The 18,807-nt window shown below is 43.1% G+C and overlaps 1 protein-coding gene across 10 annotated transcripts in view; it reads left to right on the top strand.

Moving 5' to 3' along the window:
- The window catches only part of ATP2B4 (ATPase plasma membrane Ca2+ transporting 4), a 106,095-nt gene that overhangs the window by 59,513 nt on the left and 27,775 nt on the right, over positions 1–18,807 (top strand). For all 10 annotated transcript variants that reach the window (XM_051998589.1, XM_051998586.1, XM_051998594.1 and 7 more), the window contains 7 exons: positions 8,134–8,331; positions 8,956–9,213; positions 10,784–10,909; positions 11,779–11,904; positions 12,778–12,810; positions 14,385–14,537; positions 18,573–18,787. In XM_051998589.1, the coding sequence (XP_051854549.1) occupies positions 8,134–8,331; positions 8,956–9,213; positions 10,784–10,909; positions 11,779–11,904; positions 12,778–12,810; positions 14,385–14,537; positions 18,573–18,787 (1,109 nt within the window). The remainder of the gene's footprint in view (positions 1–8,133; positions 8,332–8,955; positions 9,214–10,783; positions 10,910–11,778; positions 11,905–12,777; positions 12,811–14,384; positions 14,538–18,572; positions 18,788–18,807) is intronic.

Here is an 18,807-nt window from a genome sequence, read left to right as displayed (position 1 = left end):
GGTTTGCCTACTGTAGCCTCAGGCCTGCTGTTCCTTCTCTCTCTTTTCGTGTGCCCTCCCTCTTTTCTTCCCTCTCCCTCAACTCCCCCCCGCCAATTTCCTGCGTCTGTTGTGAGCCTGTGACCTCTTTAGGAGTTAAGGATGGTGTTTTCAGAGTGGAGCTGGGCCAGGCCCCTGGGGCAAATCTTAGGCTTGGATCAGAAAGGGTGGAGAGGGGGAATCTTTAATAAATAGAGTGATCCAGTAGCACTGGGGCTCTTCTCAAAATTCAGAAGAGTGTTTCCATTTCATTTGGAGTGGACTGTGGTGGGATGAGATTTTCCGTTTGGTTCCCCAGTATATCCCCACCCCTCTTCGTTGCTTCTCTCCCTCAGCCCTGAGGAAATGACATTGTAGTAGAGAAAACACTGGACTGAGGAGTGGTCAGAAAACCTGGTTTGAGGCTTGGCGCTGATGCTTTCTAGGCAAGCTGCCTCATAAATGAGTCTGTTTCTCCTCCATTAAATCATAATGCTTCTTCTTCTACTCCTTACTCCCATAGAAATGTGAGAAAAGCATGTTACATCAATGTGAGAGTTATTATCTCATGAGGCAAAGATCCAGAGGGATCAGGAAAGTGATTCCCTGCCTGCTGAGAGCATCTGACATTCTGGGACATAGACATATCTCTGAAGGTTTAGGGACTTCAGCTTTGGAAGTAGCACACAAGTTAGGAAGCTTCCTCAAGCCCAGTATCTTGAGATCTGAGGCATTCTTTTCTTATTTAGGTGTTCTTATCTATGTCCTTGGTGCTAAATCTGTCCATTGGGATTCCCTAGCCTTAATTCCTTTCCCCTTCCCTTCACCCTGGGTTCCTTCTCTGAGAGTGAATACTAACCTGGAGACATAGCATGATTCTAATCGCCATGTGAATGTGGAGTTTCTGCTCTGGTTAGTCCCTAGAGAAATGAATATTTGGTGGAACACACTAGATGAGAAAGAGCTGATGTTCTGGGCAAGTGAAGACAGACTCCATCCGAGAGACATATTTGTTATCTTTAGGAATTACTTGTTATCTAGTAAAGCCTTTGGGTTCTTGAGAACCCTACCCTTTTTATATCTGCCCAAAACTGATCTCTGCTGGCTGCTGCTTCCTCATCATGCTGTCCTGGGCATCCTCAGCTGAGGCTTTGCCGTAGGAATTTTCAGAGAGAAGATCCAGGACAAGAGAGGATCCTGGATCTGCTGTCCAAGGAGAAGAAAGGGAACTTAAGGCAGGAGAAAAGAGAACTCTGGGGTCTTAGGCAGCTGGGCCAACAAGAAATGTATTAGACATAGAAGAAATTGTAAAGGAGATTCGGGCCAAAAGACTGTCTTTGAGTTGGCGGGGAGGAGCAGGAATGGAAGAGACAGATTGCTTCCAATGGCATGAAAAGCTAAGCAACTGTATGAATGAAGTAGGCATAACTTGAATAGGCTTAGAGTTAAAGAGAATGAGAAGTTGTCATGGATAGTGCAGAAATGAATGGAAAAGAGATGGAGGGAAAGAATAAGAAGCTCAGTTAATGAAAACCAACCAGCCCTTTCCTTCCTCCTTTTTTATCCCAAACCTCCCTTTCCTTTGAAAGAGAGAGATTCCACAACATATTTTGGAAACTCCCAAAATTCTATATGATTAACTTTGGAGCTAAAGTATCTGATTTAGAATAATTCTCCCTCCTGGGGTGCTGAGTAATATGTTCCAATAATCTCCCTCCTTTTCCTTCCCTTCCATGGACATTTTCTTCAGCTAGCCCCACCAAAATCCTCAAAACGTGAAGAGTTGGGACTCTTGAATTAGAGGAATTCTGTTATATTGAGGAATAAGGTTGTTTTATGTTTAGACCTTCCTGAGTTTATCGTGGAATCCAGTGCCTGGATTACTACTATAATCCTGAATCTCTAGCCCCAGAGTTGATGTGTTTCAACCTATTTTCCTTTGAGACCCAGTAGAAATCTCTGAAGATTTTTTAAAAACCCTTTTGCTAATAGGTTACATTTGGGTTATGGCCAAGGACCACACCTTTGGACTAGCAAATCTTATATTGCAGCTATGGTACCACTTTCTCTTTGCTCCTTTGGGAAATGGGACTTTTTTAAAAAAACAAAGCCATCAACCCCAACATCAGGGAATGTTATAATAAAATAAGCCTGGGGATACATAAGCAGAAGAGAGCATTCATGGGCACAAACACACACTGCTTTATAAAGCATGGCAGGTTTCAGTGCCCATGAAATGCAGAAGCTTACCCATGTACTCACAGAATGTCAGATTGGTAAGGCACTCTAGTCAGTCACCCCTGACCAAAAATCTTTCCATAGCTTCCCCAATAACTTGCTCTCTCCAATTGGATGCTACTTGAAGAGCATCTAAGAAAAGGAAATCCTTTCCTTCTTGAAGCACTGCTTGGGGTTTTAGGAAACAGTGGGAGAAAAAATAAAGTCAGGTTCACTACTTCCAGCTCAAGGTCACCTGCCCTCTGTAAATCCTGGGGCTTGGTTTCTGGCACTGTGAAAAGAAAGATTATTTCCTCCCCTTTCCTCCCACCTTCTCCCAGTGATTTTTTTGGCTGTGTGACCTTGAATAGATCACCATCTTTCTCACATCTCAACTGACAAACTTAGAACCACATATCTTTAATATTAAAATGGAGATGAAGCATGTGAAAGATCCCCTGAATCTTCCAAATGAGACGCTAGGACCACACCTGGCTATTATTTACTCTGGATTTAGAATATACTTTGCCAAGGTATAGTGAGTAGTGAGGTGGATAGAGCCCCGTCTGGATTCAGGAGGATCTGAGTTCAAATATGGCCTCGGATACTTACTATGTGACCCTGGGCAAGTCACTGAACCCCAATTGTGTCAGCCAAAAAACCCATAAAAACAAAACAGAACAGAATGTGCTTTGCTGAGTTAGAAGCTTCATTTATAGATCTTGAGATCTGGTCTTTTCTACCTTCCCAAATAAGATAGAATTCAAACAATCGGGGACCTTTCTTAAATCCCCATGGGAAAGAATGCCATTGCCTCCCTTGCCAAGTCAATCTAATAACCCTAACTCTCCAGCCAGAAGTGCCTCATGATGTCTATGTTAACCTCACCTCTGCTCTGCAGCTTGTTCTTGGGAAGTGTAAAGAGGGAGGAAGAGTGACCTTTCCCTGGCAGGGATGGATGGACCACTTTGGGCTGAGCTCCAGCTTCTCCTTTCAGTCTTTGGGTCCTGACCAGGCAGACACAGATTTTCCATCGAAGCTTTAGTTTTCTCCCAGCTCATGAAGAACCTGGGTAAGGGCTGCGGACTCTCCACCATGGGCTGGGGGAGATGACTAAACAACCTGACACGTTCTTTTTGTCTCTCCCAACCCATGGGCTCAGTCTGACTCTCCGAGCCAGTGGCATTTCCAGTACAGACCTAGGGCTCTTTCTCCAAAGGTGCTTAAGAGTGAGCTTTTCCTTCTCCCCTTCCTTCTGAGTTCCTCCAGGAGAAACCCTTTCCCTCTGGTTTAAGACCCTGGAAAACTCCCTTCCTTTATTCTCTCTAGGAATGAGTGAGTGTGTGTGTGTGTGTGTGTGTGTGTGTGTGTGTGTGTGTGCACGCGCGCACACACACACACACATTTATTTTGCAGTTGCTGAGATCAGAGACTAAAATCTGCTTTTGGCTAAGGCGTGTATGAAATTACAGCTGTTGAGATCGGGGACTGGAAAACCTTCTTGGGGCAGGAAGAATTAAAATGGAAAGTCCAAAATCAGGGGACTAGCCAAGCCGCTAATCCCATGTGTTTTCCCTCCCTATTTCACATGTCAGCGAGAAAAGATTCCCAAGTCCACGATGGGTCCAGCTTTCCTCTCCCTGTTACAGATCATTGTTTGGGCTCTGATTGGCTCCAAGTGAATGTAAATAGCAATTATTTTTGTTTTGGCCAGAAACAGAGAGAGAGAGAGAGAGAGAAGAGAGAGAGAGAGAGAGAGAGAGAGAGAGAGAGAAAGACAGAGAGAGAGAGAGAGACAAAGACAGAGAGAGAGAGACAGAGAGAGAGATAAAGACAGAGAGAGAGAGAGAGAGAGAGAGAGAGAGAGAAAGACAGAGAGAGAGAGAGAGAGACAAAGACAGACAGAGAGACAGACAGACAGACAGACAAAGACAGACAGACAGAGAGAGACAAAGACAGACAGAGAGAGAGACAGACAGACAGACAAAGACAGACAGAGAGAGAGAGAGAGAGAGAGAGAGAGAGACAAAGACAGAGAGAGAGACAAAGACAGAGAGAGAGAAACACAGAGAGACACAGAGAGAGAGAGAGACAGAGAGAGAGGAAAGGAGGGAAAGAGGGAGAGGGAGAGAGAGAGGGAGAGAGAGAAAGGAAGATGTCTGTATGAATACATCTATATTTATGTATATGTGTATGTGTGTGCGTATCAGACTAGGTAAAGGGGGCCATTCTCTGTCTCGATTCTTACCCAGCATCAATCACTGAATGGGCCTTGTCTCAGTCAGACTGAAAGCTCTTTAAGACTTTAACTTAAAAAGGCCAAAGTCTCCCACTGCATCCAAAGTCGAGATCTCCAGTCTTGATCTATATTTGGCCACTAGACCCAGATGGCTCTGGAGGAGAAAGTGAGACAGGTGACCTTGCACAGTCTCCCTCACATCTGATTCACTTGCATATCCCAGCATCAGAACCAACAACAGCTCTGCTACTGGACATGCTGAGAACTGGAAAATCCACTTGGATTTTTTAAGTAGAAACTTTAGGTGGCTTATGGTAGAGATGATAGAGCAGGAGTTAGAGATGCAGTGGGGTCATCTACCTCTAGAGGGGGAGCACAGACAAGATCTGCTCTCGGGTTTTTTTGTGAAGACTTTTGTCCCTTTGTCCTTCTCCTAAAATATGTAACTGGAATCTTTCCCCTTTCTACAATGAAGGGGTTGGATTGGATGACCACTTAGTAAGTCCTTACAGAACTCTTATCTTCTAGGGATCTACATTTTTCATCTGACTCCCCTCCATCTCTGGTCTGCTAGGAAAACAGCAGGGCTAATTCACTTTTGTTTTAAAGTGGGGCAGTGGAGTCAAAGAGATCATAAAAGAGAGAAAAGGACCCACATGTGCAAAAATGTTTGTGGCAGCCTCTTTGTAGTGGCCCCAAACTGGAAACTGAGCAGATGCCCATCAATTGGAAAATGGCTGAATAAGTTATAGCATATGAATGTTATGGAATATTATTGTTCTATAAAAAAGACTTACATGAACTGATGCTGAGTGAAGTAAGTAGAATCAGGAGAATTCTACACTAACAAGATTATGTGATGATCAGTTATGATGGTTTTGGCTCTTCTCAGCAAAGCAATGCTTCAAGGTAATTCTAATAGACATGATAGAAAGAGCCATCTGCATACAGAGAGACTGAATGTGGATCAAAGCATAGCATTTTTACCTTTTGTTGTTTGTTTGCTTGTTTTTTTTTCTTTCTTGTGGTTTTTTTTTCCCTTTTGATCTGATTTTTCTTATGTACTATGATGAATATGGAAACACATTTAGAAGAATTGCACATGTTTAATCAATATCAGATTACTTGCTGTCTTGGGTGGGGGGGAAGAGGAGAGAGGAAGAAAAAATTGGAACACAAGATTTTGCAAGGGTTGAAAACTATCTTTGCAGGTATTTAGAAAAAAGTAATACTATTGAAAAAAAACAAACAACAAAAGTGAGGGTGTCCCAGAGATGGCTATTTGATTTGCTTAGAGGAAAACTAGGATCATTAGTATGTTGGTCTCTTCTCCTTTAAGAAGAATTCAGATGGATTTAACTTAAGTTTCTTCTGAGGCCAGTCTGCGGGTAACTATGTTCTCTTTGCTGTGTTATGGCTTCACATTTATAATCAAGGCTGGCTCAGGTGGTCTTTGTACTTGTTCTCTGGACAGTGAATGACTTTTGATTTCCTTTTTTAGGGGCATTGGAAGTATCTCCCAAAGCCTAAAATTCTGGTTTTCCTTGGTGATCTGTTAAAATTTATCTGCAAATATTGTTTACTTCCCTTTATTCTGTGAGCCCTGCATGTCAAGGAGCATCTCAGCTTATCAGAAGGGCTTCAAATCCCTGAATCAACTTGGCAGTGCCCTACCATCTGAGGGCCCCCAGGGAGAGACCCGCTGGGCTCTGCCCCTTGGCAATACAATCTCTGCCTTGAGCATGATTTTCCCAGGCTCATGTCCTTTTTTCCTACTGGGAACTGAACCCCTCAGGCTTGAGGGAGACTGGGAGCCTGATGGGAAACACCCAAATTCACTTCTAATCCTGTGACTCAAATCGCACTCTACCCATGCTTCTTGACCTGAGGCAATAAAGAATTTATAATAATAGCTAGTTTCTATTGAGTTGGGGTGAGAATAAAATATGATTATGTCTGCAAACCTTAAAAATAGAGAAATTCTAGTTACTGTTGTTAATATTATTATTAATTTTTCTCATTAGTCCTTGTCATTAATTTCTCAGTATTACAGAACCAAATTGAATTAAATCTAGTTTATGATAAGTAATAATAATAATGGTAACCATTATTTTGTAGTATTTTATCTATATTATTTCATTTGATCCTTACAACTCTGTGAGGTAAGTTTTATTTTCAAACCCATTTTATCGATGAAGAAACAGAATTTAAATGACTTGCTCAGCATATCACACAGCTAAATGTGATCTCCCTTTACGGAGAGGTTAAGGCTTTATCTTCCCTAATGCATATGCTGGTTTTCTATTCTGAAGACCAAGCATAGACTACTAAAAAATACTCTTAAATCCTGAAATTCCTCATATTTGCAATCATAGCCTTGCCTCCTCCGGCCAGAATTCCACTTCTAGTCTTGTTGGATATTGGTGCTAGTTTGGTTTTTGTTTGGTTTTTGATCAGTTGACATTTTTGGCAGAGCCCCATCTGAAGATTCTTTCTAAATCTGTAGCAGGAAATATTTGGGTGAAATGTAAGATCTTTTCAGTTGATCCTTTCAGAAATGATCAGCGACTCTTCCATTTGCATCATAGTAGAGTAGCCCATCATTGTCCCTTACCCCCTTCCAAAGGCCTTTACTACTGGCCACAATTACTTGGACATAAGGTCATGCTGGGGTCTCTCCTGTCCATTAGTGCTGTCTTAGAGATCTGTGTTGCCTCCAGTCCCAGCTTCAGGGGAATTATAAAGGACTGTATCTAGCGATCTTCAGTGTCAAATTCATGACTAATTTGCTGTCATGTAAACGGATTAAGCACCAAGGGTAAGGAATTGTATTAAATTCTAATACTCCCTGACCAGTTTATCTAGGCAGTGAGGCTGTCATATTAAGAAGAGTGACTGAGGATTTCTGTCTTTGGGCAGCTTCAGGAAATTGCCTGGATGCTTCCAACTTCAAACTACCCTTTATTCCTTGCTTTGCTCCTTTTTTTTCCTTCTGCCTAAATAATCCCAGTAATCTTCATCAGATAGGGAGAGGGGCCCCTGGGAGGAGGGAAAAGACCAGAACTAGTACCCGAGATCCCAGAGCATCTAATATTCTCCTGTACCTTGGAAGTCTAGTGGAAGGAACTCTAGGTGAGAATCAGAATGTATCTTCCCTGCTTCTTGTTCTCTAAGAGTTATCAGGGAGGACAATTGAGAAGATGGAGTCAAATGATAATATGGAGTTTTTGGACTGTGACTTCATTGAATAAGTCAGCACCTTCTGCCAGTGCAGATCAGCACTTGGTCCCAAAGAGCTGTCCAGGGGTACTGGATTTTGCTTAGAGTGACATAGCCAGTTTTCCAGGTTGCCATGGTTCCTCTCAGTTTGGATACACACCTTTGGAAAGTGCTAATGAAACCCCTAAACCATTATGACTTGTAGGTTAACTCGATCCACGCCAAGAGGAGGAGGCCCTGCATATTCTTGGCACTCTTGGCTGGGTAGAAATAGAATACACATTTCTTGAAAAATCTTCCAGCCCAGAGAATTAGTCATTTGAATAGGTCAAGGAAGAGAGGTGATGGGAGGTGACTGGGGAAGGTGGAACCTTTTTTTCCTTTAAAGTTCCTTCTAACATCTTTACTTCTTCTTTCACTATCACCTTTCCTCTCTTCAGGACTATCTGGGGACCCTATCGATCTGGAGAGACGCAGGCTGGTATTTGGAAAAAACTTCATCCCCCCTAAAAAGGCCAAGACTTTTTTGGAGTTGGTGTGGGAGGCTCTACAAGATGTCACGCTCATCATCCTGGAGGTGGCAGCAATTGTCTCTTTGGGTCTGTCCTTCTACCGGCCTCCTGGTGAAGAAAACGCGGGTGAGTGTCTTAGAACTGGGCACAACTCCTAGCAGTAGACTTTTAATATCGATTATTGATCAATAATCGATATTAAAAGTCTACCGCTAGGACTTAGGTCTTTTTCCCCCTGTCTACCCAGAATGATTAGTTGAAGAACAGGACTGGGTAATTCAGACTGCATTTGGACATTTTGTCTAGTACCCGGTGAGGTCCACTCCTGCTGGAGCCTTCCTCTGTCTCATCCTTTATGCTTAGTGACAAATAGAATGTTTCCAGTCCCTCAAAGCCTGCTCCTCCAAGTTCAAGACCAAGAGCTCTTGTAGTAGGAAATTGTTCAGCCCGTTGGGCCAAAGTAGTCTGAGCCCTTTGGACTCAGGGGGTTGTTTACGTGTGACTTGCCTGCCATTTTCATGGGCCCACAGTCTGAAATACTGAGCCCCTGACTCCCTCCAGCTTACACTGTGGGTGATTCAGCTGCAGAGTGATACCGAGTCTGGTTTTCTCAGCAGGGGCGGCTCCTCTGCCTTCTTCCAGCCGGCCCTGGCCCATCTCTCCCAGAGAGGCTGGTGAGGTGATTAGCTCCCCTTCCTACACCAGCAAAGGCCTCGGAAGCGAGCCCTTCTCCTTTCCCTTTCCTCACAGAGTGTCAGCAAAACGCACCTACTGTAACAGAGGAATCGGAAGCAGACACAGGATGGATCGAAGGGGCAGCTATCTTATTCTCCGTCACCATTGTGGTGCTGGTGACGGCCTTCAATGACTGGAGCAAGGAGAAGCAGTTCCGGGGCCTACAGAACCGCATTGAGCAGGAACAGAAGTTTTCTATTATCCGTAACGGCCAGATCATCCAGCTGCCAGTGGTAGAGATCGTGGTGGGAGATATTGCCCAGATCAAATATGGTGAGACTCGCGTGCTGTACATCCTGGCTTGCCCAGTTTGTGGACGGGTTTCTGTTCTCCATAACGAGTGAAAGTCGTGTTTATACCCCATGACTGGGGAATCCAGGTAGGGATCCCGAGCTAGTGCAGGGTTACTGCTTGGGGCAGGAGAGTCACCACAATTGGAGGCAGAGCGGGAGAAAGGAGTAAGATGGGACAGGGTGTAATGACCGCGTATTTAAAATCAGCCGGAGTCAGGAATTCAGGTTAAGGGAAAAATCTTCAATATTTATTGAAGTGAAGAGGTGAATAAAGATTGCAATAGCAAATATAGGCAAGAAAGATTGCGATAGCAAATATAGGCAGTTGCGACAGGAAGCCAGCTAAGAGAGAGCGACGCAAGCCGAGCCAACAGTGGCAATGGCAGAAGTCTCTCCTCCCCTTCCTTTTCCACTCCCCTGCCTCCACCCACCAAAATCGTCATTTCCTATACAACACATCAGGACTTGCACAAAGAGTGGGTGGGGGCCATTCTTTCTCCAAGCTTACATATTAATAGAGTATGGTCCAATTACTATTTAGCCTCATGTGCTTGGGACCTCAGTGCATCAACTCAAGCCTCAGCCCATTACATCAGGGTAGAAGAAAACCCGACTTGGGGTGAAGCACCAAGGGTGAAGAAGCCAGCACATGGCAGCTTTATATTTTAATTATTACAATTATCTTTTTTTTTCTGAAGCAATTGGAGTTAAGTGACTTGCCCAGGGTCACACAGCTAGGGAGTGTTAAGTGTCTGAGACCAGATGTGGACTCAGATCCTCCTGACTTCAGGGATGGTGCTCTATCCATTACACCAACTAGCTGCCCCGATTACAATTATCTTAATAATTAAAATTCTCTTCTGATGAGCTGGACCTTTGGTTCTGTTGTTTCAGTAATACACTGACAGTGTTTTCAGTGCTGTTTTAATGCCCTTGTACAAGATCCTCAACTGATTAAAGTTCTGCTATTCTTCATCCTCCCTTGGATGGGCAAGGTATTTCTCTCCTCGGTCTTATGTATGAGGAGAGATCTACAAAATATTGAAGGTAGGTCCAGCTAAGTGGCCCAGGGGAGTGAGCACCAGCCCTGAAGTCAGGAGGACCTGAGTTCAAATGTGGCCTCAGATACTTAACATTCCCTACCTGTGTGAGCCTGGAGAAGTCACTTAACTCCAATGGCCTCAGCAAAAATAAATCAATGAATGAATATTGAAGGGAGCTGGATAGATTACATACTTCACTAACAACTTCTGGGTTCGAGTTCAAGTTGTACATCTTTTAGGAAAGGAATAGTCTGAGACCCTACTGTGGTGCAGTTTAATACAATCTTGCTGCTCTATGGAATGATCAGCATGGTTTTTTTTTTTTTTTTTTTTTTTTTTCTGGATCCCAAGGAGGAGTCATTGGGAGCAGTAATACCCAGAACCTTTGGACGTTGTCTCCCATTTGACAGGGACTTTGTCTGTGGTGCTCAGAGATAGTTTTGCCAAGAAATGCACATGGCAGGAGAATAGGACCATGCCTTCCCTTTTTCTTCATTTTCTCTCCAGGTGACCTGTTGCCTGCAGACGGCGTCCTGATCCAAGGAAATGATCTGAAAATTGATGAGAGCTCCCTGACTGGAGAATCTAAGCTTGTCAAGAAGACTTTGGCGTCTGATCCCTTGCTTCTTTCGGGTGAACCTCTGACTTTTCCACTCATTCTCCTCACTCTTCCTCATCACAGGAGATGTCCCCATTGGTCTAACTCTGCCTCTTCTTTGGATGGCTATCGTAGTGCCATGCAGATGGTCTTGTAATAATACCTAATAATTAACATTTAATAGCATTCGCTATGCTTCAGGCACTGTGTTAAGCTCTTTATGGTTATTATCTCATTTTACCCTGACAACTGCCGTGCAAAAGGGATGCTGTTATTATCCCCATTTTATAGATGAAGAAAGTGAGACAGACAGTAATTAAATGAATTGCCTAGGCTCATACAGCTAGTAAATGTAAGAGACTAGATTTGAACTCAAGTCTTCCTTTATCCATTGTTCCCCTGAACTGCCTCAGATCTCAGTAAATTTTGCAGCTTAGTTAGAGTTTCTCTGATTCAGTTATTAAGGGTGTGCAGAGGTTTTTTAATCACCTCTCATACACGCTGCCCTGAGGACTACTTGCTTCTACAGTATTCCTACCAAATAGTCTAACTAATTGTTGGAAAAGCATGCCCTCTGAAGGTGAAGAACTTGGGTTCAGACCCCACTTCTGAAGTGTTCTGCCCACATGGATGTTAACAAGTTACTTAATTTCCCTGTATTCCAGATCCCTCCTTCATGAGATGAAGGGACTGTTAGCTTTTTTTCTGAGGTCCTAAGGTGAACTTGGGCACTTTCTGAAGGGATTCCTGTGGAATTCAAAGACAGACCCTGGGATTAGCTGATTTTTGCCCTTTGCAGACAAGAATATTGAAGGGAGCTGGGTTTTATGGAGTCTCAATGCTCAGTTGCTACCCAGAGCAAGACTAAGAATACAGAAATATCACTTTTTCTCACTCTTTCCAGGGACTCATGTGATGGAGGGATCTGGCCGGATAGTAGTGACTGCAGTGGGTGAGCATTCCCAAACTGGAATCATTTTCACCCTTTTGGGAGCATCAGGAAGTGATGAACAGCAGCCAGCAAAAAATGGTAAGTCCCAGCAAGGCCCTCCAAGCCCCTTGTTGCCTCTCCCCTAGGTGCACTGGGCATCTAACTGTGAGATGAACGAAGGAGCTTGAAGACTCTTGGGGTAGACAGCTGGATTCAAGGGGCATTCCCTGCTGACATAAGGTTGGCACACCATCAAGCCCCGTTGGAAAAACAGAGAAGAAACCATTTTGGTCCCACCAGCTCTGACTCTGTGGGGAACATCTGTGAAACGAGACCATGCCTACAGCTTTCCAAATGAGGTTCTCTGTGGCCTTGATTTCCCATGCAAGTGGGGGAAGGTGATGGGCTCTTAAACATTACCAGGCACTCAACTGATTGAGGGCTCTGGTCTCAGCTGCCTGCCTTCTTTTCCCCATTCCCTTTATCCCTCAGAATGAACAGTCTAGGCTAAGGGGGAAAAATCAGTGGAAAAAGAAACCACCTGCACTCCAGAGGGTGCTAAGGGACAGCTAAGAAGCAGGGGACCAAAGCAAGGAGGTCTTTGTCCCTAGAGTGAGAGCTGTTCTGTCCATTTACTTGAACACCAGAAATCCTTGTTGCCAATGGCCTTATTAATGAAGAGGGATTGGCTGAGGCTGTGTGTGTGTGTGTGTGTGTGTGTGTGTGTGTGTGCCTGCGCTGGACCCACACCAGCCAGCTCTGGGTCCCCGAGATCCATTAAACATAGTGTATCAGTGTGTTGATTTTCCCCCTATGGCCTCTCTGCCCCCTTCTCCAACTCCTTGCTGTTCTCCTGGGCCTGGCAGAGCCTTCATTATTTGACCACCTGAGCTTTTAAGGATACTTTTGGCCTCTCAATAATACAATCAGAGGGTCTGCAGCTCACCTCTTTTTTCTTTCTTCTTCAAACAGGTAAACAAGGATCCGCTGAAAGTAGCAAAAAAGGTAATCTCTTTCCCAAACCATTCTCCCACTTCCCTCCGAACCAGACCTCCCAGGCTGTCCCTCATCCTTCCTTCTTCCTTCCCATGAGTCTGTTCTTTGCTGAGTGGGTGGGGGCATCGGGAGAGCTCACCGACTTAAGAGTTTTGGGTCCATCTTCCCTTTCTCGACCTGAGCTGAGGCCATACCCTCTGCTGTGAAGTTCGGGTAGACAGGACCTAGATTCCTTCTGGGACAGTTTGGGAGACTGATCTCGTCTCTCTCAAGAAAGGGATCTCTGATGACCTGGCAGATATTGGCACCTTTATGCACTTCATTCCCAGGAGAAGATGGTCCCTTTATGCCTGCAGGGATTGCATGTTCACTGCTTCCTTATGGCCTCTCCATCCATGTTCTCTCCTGATCTGAGCTACCTTCTTCCCAGATGGTGTTTGCAGAGCCTGTCTTTGCACTTCTCCCCACTGATTTTTCCCCCTTAGCCTAGACTGTTCATTCTGAGGGATAAAGGGAATGGGGAAAAGAAGGCAGGCAGCTGAGACCAGAGCCCTCAGTCAGCTGGGTGCCTGGTAATGTTTAAGAGCCTATCACCTTCCCCCACTTGCATGGGGAATCAAGGCCACAGAGAACCTCATTTGGAACTTCACAAACAGCTTTTTCCCCATAAGCATGGAGGTAGCACCTTTAAAAAGGAAGGGACATGGGGACAGTTGTACTGGAAGACAAGATGGTTCACAAAGATTTCTTCCTTTTCAGTCCAGATGACACTAATCTCTAAAAATAAAGCTGTCATATTTGATAGAGAACCAGGGCTGATCAAAGGAAGGATTCTCTTTATTTTAGGCTTATGTGTATTTATATGTGTGTATTTTTTTCTCTCTATCTCTCTTATGCTTTTCCAGTGGAACACTCATACCTGCTGCCTTGTAAGGGACTTAGCTCCAGGGTTCCTTCTGTCTCCCTTCCCTCATGGAGAACTAATCGTCCCTAACTTACATTGAAGTATATTAGAGATGCCCAGCTTTATGGTCTTTTGTTTGTTTAATGAAAGCATGTATATGGGAGGGAGGGAGGCATTTCAAAACAAAGAATACAAATTCTAATGTTGCTAGCATGTTTGCCTACTGCCTACCATTTCAGCCATCCCCAAAACTGGCTTCTTAGAAGGATGGTTTGAAATCCATTGCTTTTTTGTATGTAAACATGTAAATATACACATACATACATACACACATATATATGGGGATAAATATATATGAATATTTTTTTATTTTAATAGAGCAACATAGTACAATAAGTCCAATTCTAGATGCTGAGCTAGAGCTAGGAGGCTGACAGTAAGGAAAATGTATTCCCTGCCCTATATCTTGCTTCAAAAGATCTAACCAAAAATCCATATAGGCTAAATTCAAATGTCCAGCCCTCAGATCAGATGGGTCAGCTGGACTTCAGAGTATTGATCCCAAAGCGGGCTGTCCAACACCAACCTGTATTTCAAGGAAATGGGCAAAAAGGCATTTAGGTTTATTGGTCCTAATGTCCCAAGCCTCTGGCTTACCGCCTATTTATGTGTGCTCCAGCTAAAACTGAAGATGGTGAGTCTGTAGAAATCCAGCCCTTGAAGATCCCAGAAGGGGTAGAGGAAGAAGAGAAGAAGAAGAGGAAGGGGCCCAAAGAAAAGTCAGTGCTGCAAGGCAAACTGACCCGCTTGGCTGTTCAGATTGGGAAAGCGGGTGAGTAGATTGAACTGACCGGGAGCCAGCTTGGGGACAGGGGGAGAAGGGTGAAAAATGGAAAACAGCAAGGCCTGCTACAAGTCCTACTTTCCCCACTCACTTACACATACAGCCCGATTCATATCAGAAACCTGAATGTTGATTGTGAACAAGGAGATGAGATCCTGGCTTTGCTTCCAATTCTCTTTTGAATTAATGTCACTTCCCCTGAGATGAATCTTCACCAATAAGGAAGGCTCTGGAGTGCATCTGAGTCCTCGGAGCCAACTCTGAGAGTTAGAGAATGCGACCTCTAAGGAAAGATTAAAGTTCACCATTCACAGCCCAAAGAAAGCTGATGGAACCCCGCAATCATTAAACAGCTTTGATTTCACATTCTCAGGTGATGAAGAATTCAAAGCAGCCCATTCTAGGTGTTAGAAAGCATCTCCCCTGTCGTGAGTTGAAGTCATGTAATGGGCTGAGGCTCAGGTTGATGCACTGAGGTCCCAAGCACATGAGGCTAAATAGTAATTGGACCACACTCTATTATATATAAGCTTGGAGAAAGAATGGCCCCCACCCACTCTTTGTGCAAGTCCTGATGTGTTGTATAGGAAATGACGATTCTGGTGGGTAGAGGCAGGGGAGGGAAAAAGGAAGGGGAGGAGAGCTCAGGCCTCTCTCTCTGCTAGCTGGCTTCCTGTCGCAGCTGCCCATATTTGCTATCGCAATCTTTTTTCACCTCTTCACTTCAATAAAGACTGAAGATTTTTCCCTTAACCTGAGTTCCTGACTCCGGCTGATTTTAAATACGCGGTCATTACAAAGTCAGAATAAGTTTTTTAAAATGCTAATCCTAGCTTGTCAATACCTTTGGACCTGGCTTGTAAAAAATAAGGTTCACCCTTCAGTTAGCAAATACTGATCACCGGTGAAGAATTAGCAGAGTTGGCCCTTTTGATTATGACATGATCATGACTAGAGGGAAATAACAGAGTACTTAGACATTGCTAGAGGATATTTTTACCACATAAATTGCCTGCAATAGAATTTGGGATCATACTCAACCTGGCTTTCCGTCAGCTTGGCTGACTTTCTGCTGTGACATTCCCTGTGTACCACAAGGAAGAAGGACATCTTTCCTTCAAAGTTAAGACTGAAGATTTGTGATTTTTCCTTCCACCCTTCTCTCTGCCTACAGGGAGCTTGGTGGTGCTGTGGGTAGAATCCTGGACAAGGAGTTAGGAACATTAAGTTCAAATCTAGCCTCATACTCTTACCAGCTGAATGACCCTAGGCAAGTCATTTAATCTCATCTACCTCCCTTTCCTCAAGTATCAAATGTAGATAATAATAGCACCTACCTCCCAAGGTTGTTGTAAGGATCAAATGAAATCATGTTTTTTAAAGAACTTAGAACAGGACTGGCATACAGTAGCCATTTAATAAATGCTTATTTCCTTCCTTCTCTCCTTCATTTCTCTCCTTCCTTCTCTGACCATACTCCTTTCTCTCCCTCATCTTTGACTGTGGACTAGTCAAAGAGTCGATAAAATTTAAGAGATAAAGCTGATCTCTCTGCTTTGGTAGTGGCTGTCCCACATGTTTAGAAAGGACTTCCTCCTCACCTCTCTCTCTTAGAATTCCTAGTTCAGGGATTCCCCTCCATATGACATCTTTCCTGTTCTCCCAGCTACTAATGCCTCCATTTGAAAATTATTTTATATTTATTATTGTTGCTGTTGTTAATAGTAATAATAGCAAGCTTTTGCATAACATTGTAAGGCTTGGGGCAACTGGGTGCATAGTGGTTAGAGCACTAACCCTGGAGTTCAAGGAGAGTTAGAGAATGCGACCTCTAAGGAAAGATTAAAGTTCACAATTCACAGCCCCAGACACTTACTACCTGTGGGATCCTGGACTAGTCACTGAACCCCATTTGCCTCCATTTCCTCATCTGTAAAATGATCTGGAGAAAGAAATGGCAAAACTGCTTCAGTATCTTTACCAAGAAAACCCTAAATGTAGTGATGAAGAGCTGGAAACAACTGAACATCTTTTCTTTTTTTTTTTTTTAATTAATTTATTTTTTTGAAATAACTTTTTATTGACAGAACCCATGCCAAGGTAATTTTTTTTACAGCATTATCCCTTGCACTCACTTCTGTTCTGATTTTTCCCCTCCCTCCCTCCACCCCCTCCCCCCAGATGGCAAGCAGTCCTTTACATGTTAAATAGGTTATAGTATATCCTAGATACAATATATGTGTGCAGAACCGAACAGTTCTCTTGTTGCACAGGGAGAATTGGATTCAGAAGGTATAAATAACCCAGGAAGAAAAACAAAAATGCAAGCAGTTTATATTCATTTCCCAGTGTTCTTTCTTTGGGTATAGCTGCTTCTGTCCATCCTTGATCAATTGAAACTGAATTAGCTCTCTTTATCGAAGAGATCCACTTCCATCAGAATACATCCTCAAACAGTATCATTGTTGAGGTATATAATGATCTCCTGGTTCTGCTCATTTCACTCAGCATCAGTTCATGTGAGTCTCGCCAGTCCTCTCTGTATTCATCCTGCTGGTCATTTCTTACAGAACAATAATATTCCATAACATTCATATGCCACAATTTACCCAGCCATTCTCCAATTGATGGGCATCCATTCATTCTCCAGCTTCTAGCCACTACAAACAGGGCTGCCACAAACATTTTGGCACATACAGGTCCCTTTCCCTTCTTTAATATCTCTTTGGGGTATAAGTCCAGTAGAAACACTGCTGGGTCAAAGGGTATGCACAGTTTGATAACTTTTTGAGCATAGTTCCAAACTGCTCTCCAGAATGGCTGGATGTGTTCACAATTCCACCAACAATGTATCAGTGTCCCTGTTTTCCCACATCCCCTCCAACATTCCCCATTATCTTTCCCTGTCATTCTAGCCAATCTGACAGGTGTGTAGTGGTATCTTAGAGTTGTCTTAATTTGCATTTCTCTGATTAATAATGATTTGGAGCATATTTTCATATGTCTATAAATAGTTTCAATTTCTTCATCTGAGAATTGTCTGTTCATATCCTTTGACCATTTATCAACTGGAAAATGGCTTGATGTAAACATCTTTTCAATAGAATGAAGGAATCTGCTTCTTACTTTTATTTTTGTATCTTAGGTATCTAATAATGTAGAGTAGGTGTCTATTTAATAAATACTTGTTTAATGAAAATTGTTGATTTGAACTTAACATATCTGTATATAATTTATAGTCATTTTCCCATCTTAGTTTTTATTAAATGTAGGTGCTAGGACTACAGATTTCATCGTTCCTTATGCTTTAATAAAAGTATAAAACATTAAATAGATTTTTTGCCAACTCACATTCCTTTCCTCTATAGCTGAGCTTTAGAGTTCACTGTTTGCTTTATTGATATCATATACCCTTGTCATGGAATCACTTAGTTAAAGAACAAATTAGCATGTAAAAATAGCTACCATCTTTTTCTAAGAAAGTTCCTCCTGGCTTGTTTGAGATTCTTGCTTAAAATTTCTTCCATTCTTAATTCCATCTTAGATTTTATTCTTCAATCTATAATTCCTATTGGAGAAGAACTGGGATATGTAAGCAATAATTAGCTATTGTCCTGTCTAGAGGCAGAGTTGGATTAGTTCTAGCTAGGCAAGTTAGGTTTGTAATGAGTACATATAAACGTAAATCATGAATTAAGGAACATCACTATGGGTGAGCAATTGGGCATTTCTCCTTATTCAACAACATTAAACTGTATTCAGAGTACTGTGCTAGGAACTAGCTTTACACTCCAGGGACTTATTCTAATGGATGAGCCACCTGTAATGAACAGAAATACAGCAGCCATGTAGCAGTATGTCCAAGAGAAGGCCTAAAAATGGATCGCTGCATTGCAAAGTGATCGGAATGAGTTTTAGGCAGTTTTCTAGAGGAGAAAGTTTTAAACTTCCAAGTTGAGGGTCCCTAATTTCCTAGGAAGACTCTCTGAGTCCAGTCTAATGCTGCTTGTCTTCCCTGGACAGGTCTTTTCATGTCGATTCTCACCGTTCTCGTCTTGGTAATATCCTTTTTGATCAATACGTTTGTGCTGGAAGGTCAGAGCTGGACGACAACATGTACTCCCATCTACATCCAGTACTTTGTCAAGTTCTTCATCATTGGGATCACTGTGCTTGTGGTGGCTGTACCAGAAGGGTTGCCTTTGGCTGTCACCATCTCACTGGCCTATTCTGTCAAGGTGAAGTGGAGTCTTTATGC

This window comes from Antechinus flavipes, chromosome 4 (assembly GCF_016432865.1).
Source record: "Antechinus flavipes isolate AdamAnt ecotype Samford, QLD, Australia chromosome 4, AdamAnt_v2, whole genome shotgun sequence".
NCBI classification, from domain to species: Eukaryota; Metazoa; Chordata; class Mammalia; order Dasyuromorphia; family Dasyuridae; genus Antechinus; species Antechinus flavipes.
This window is presented reverse-complemented; position numbering and strand designations above follow the sequence as displayed.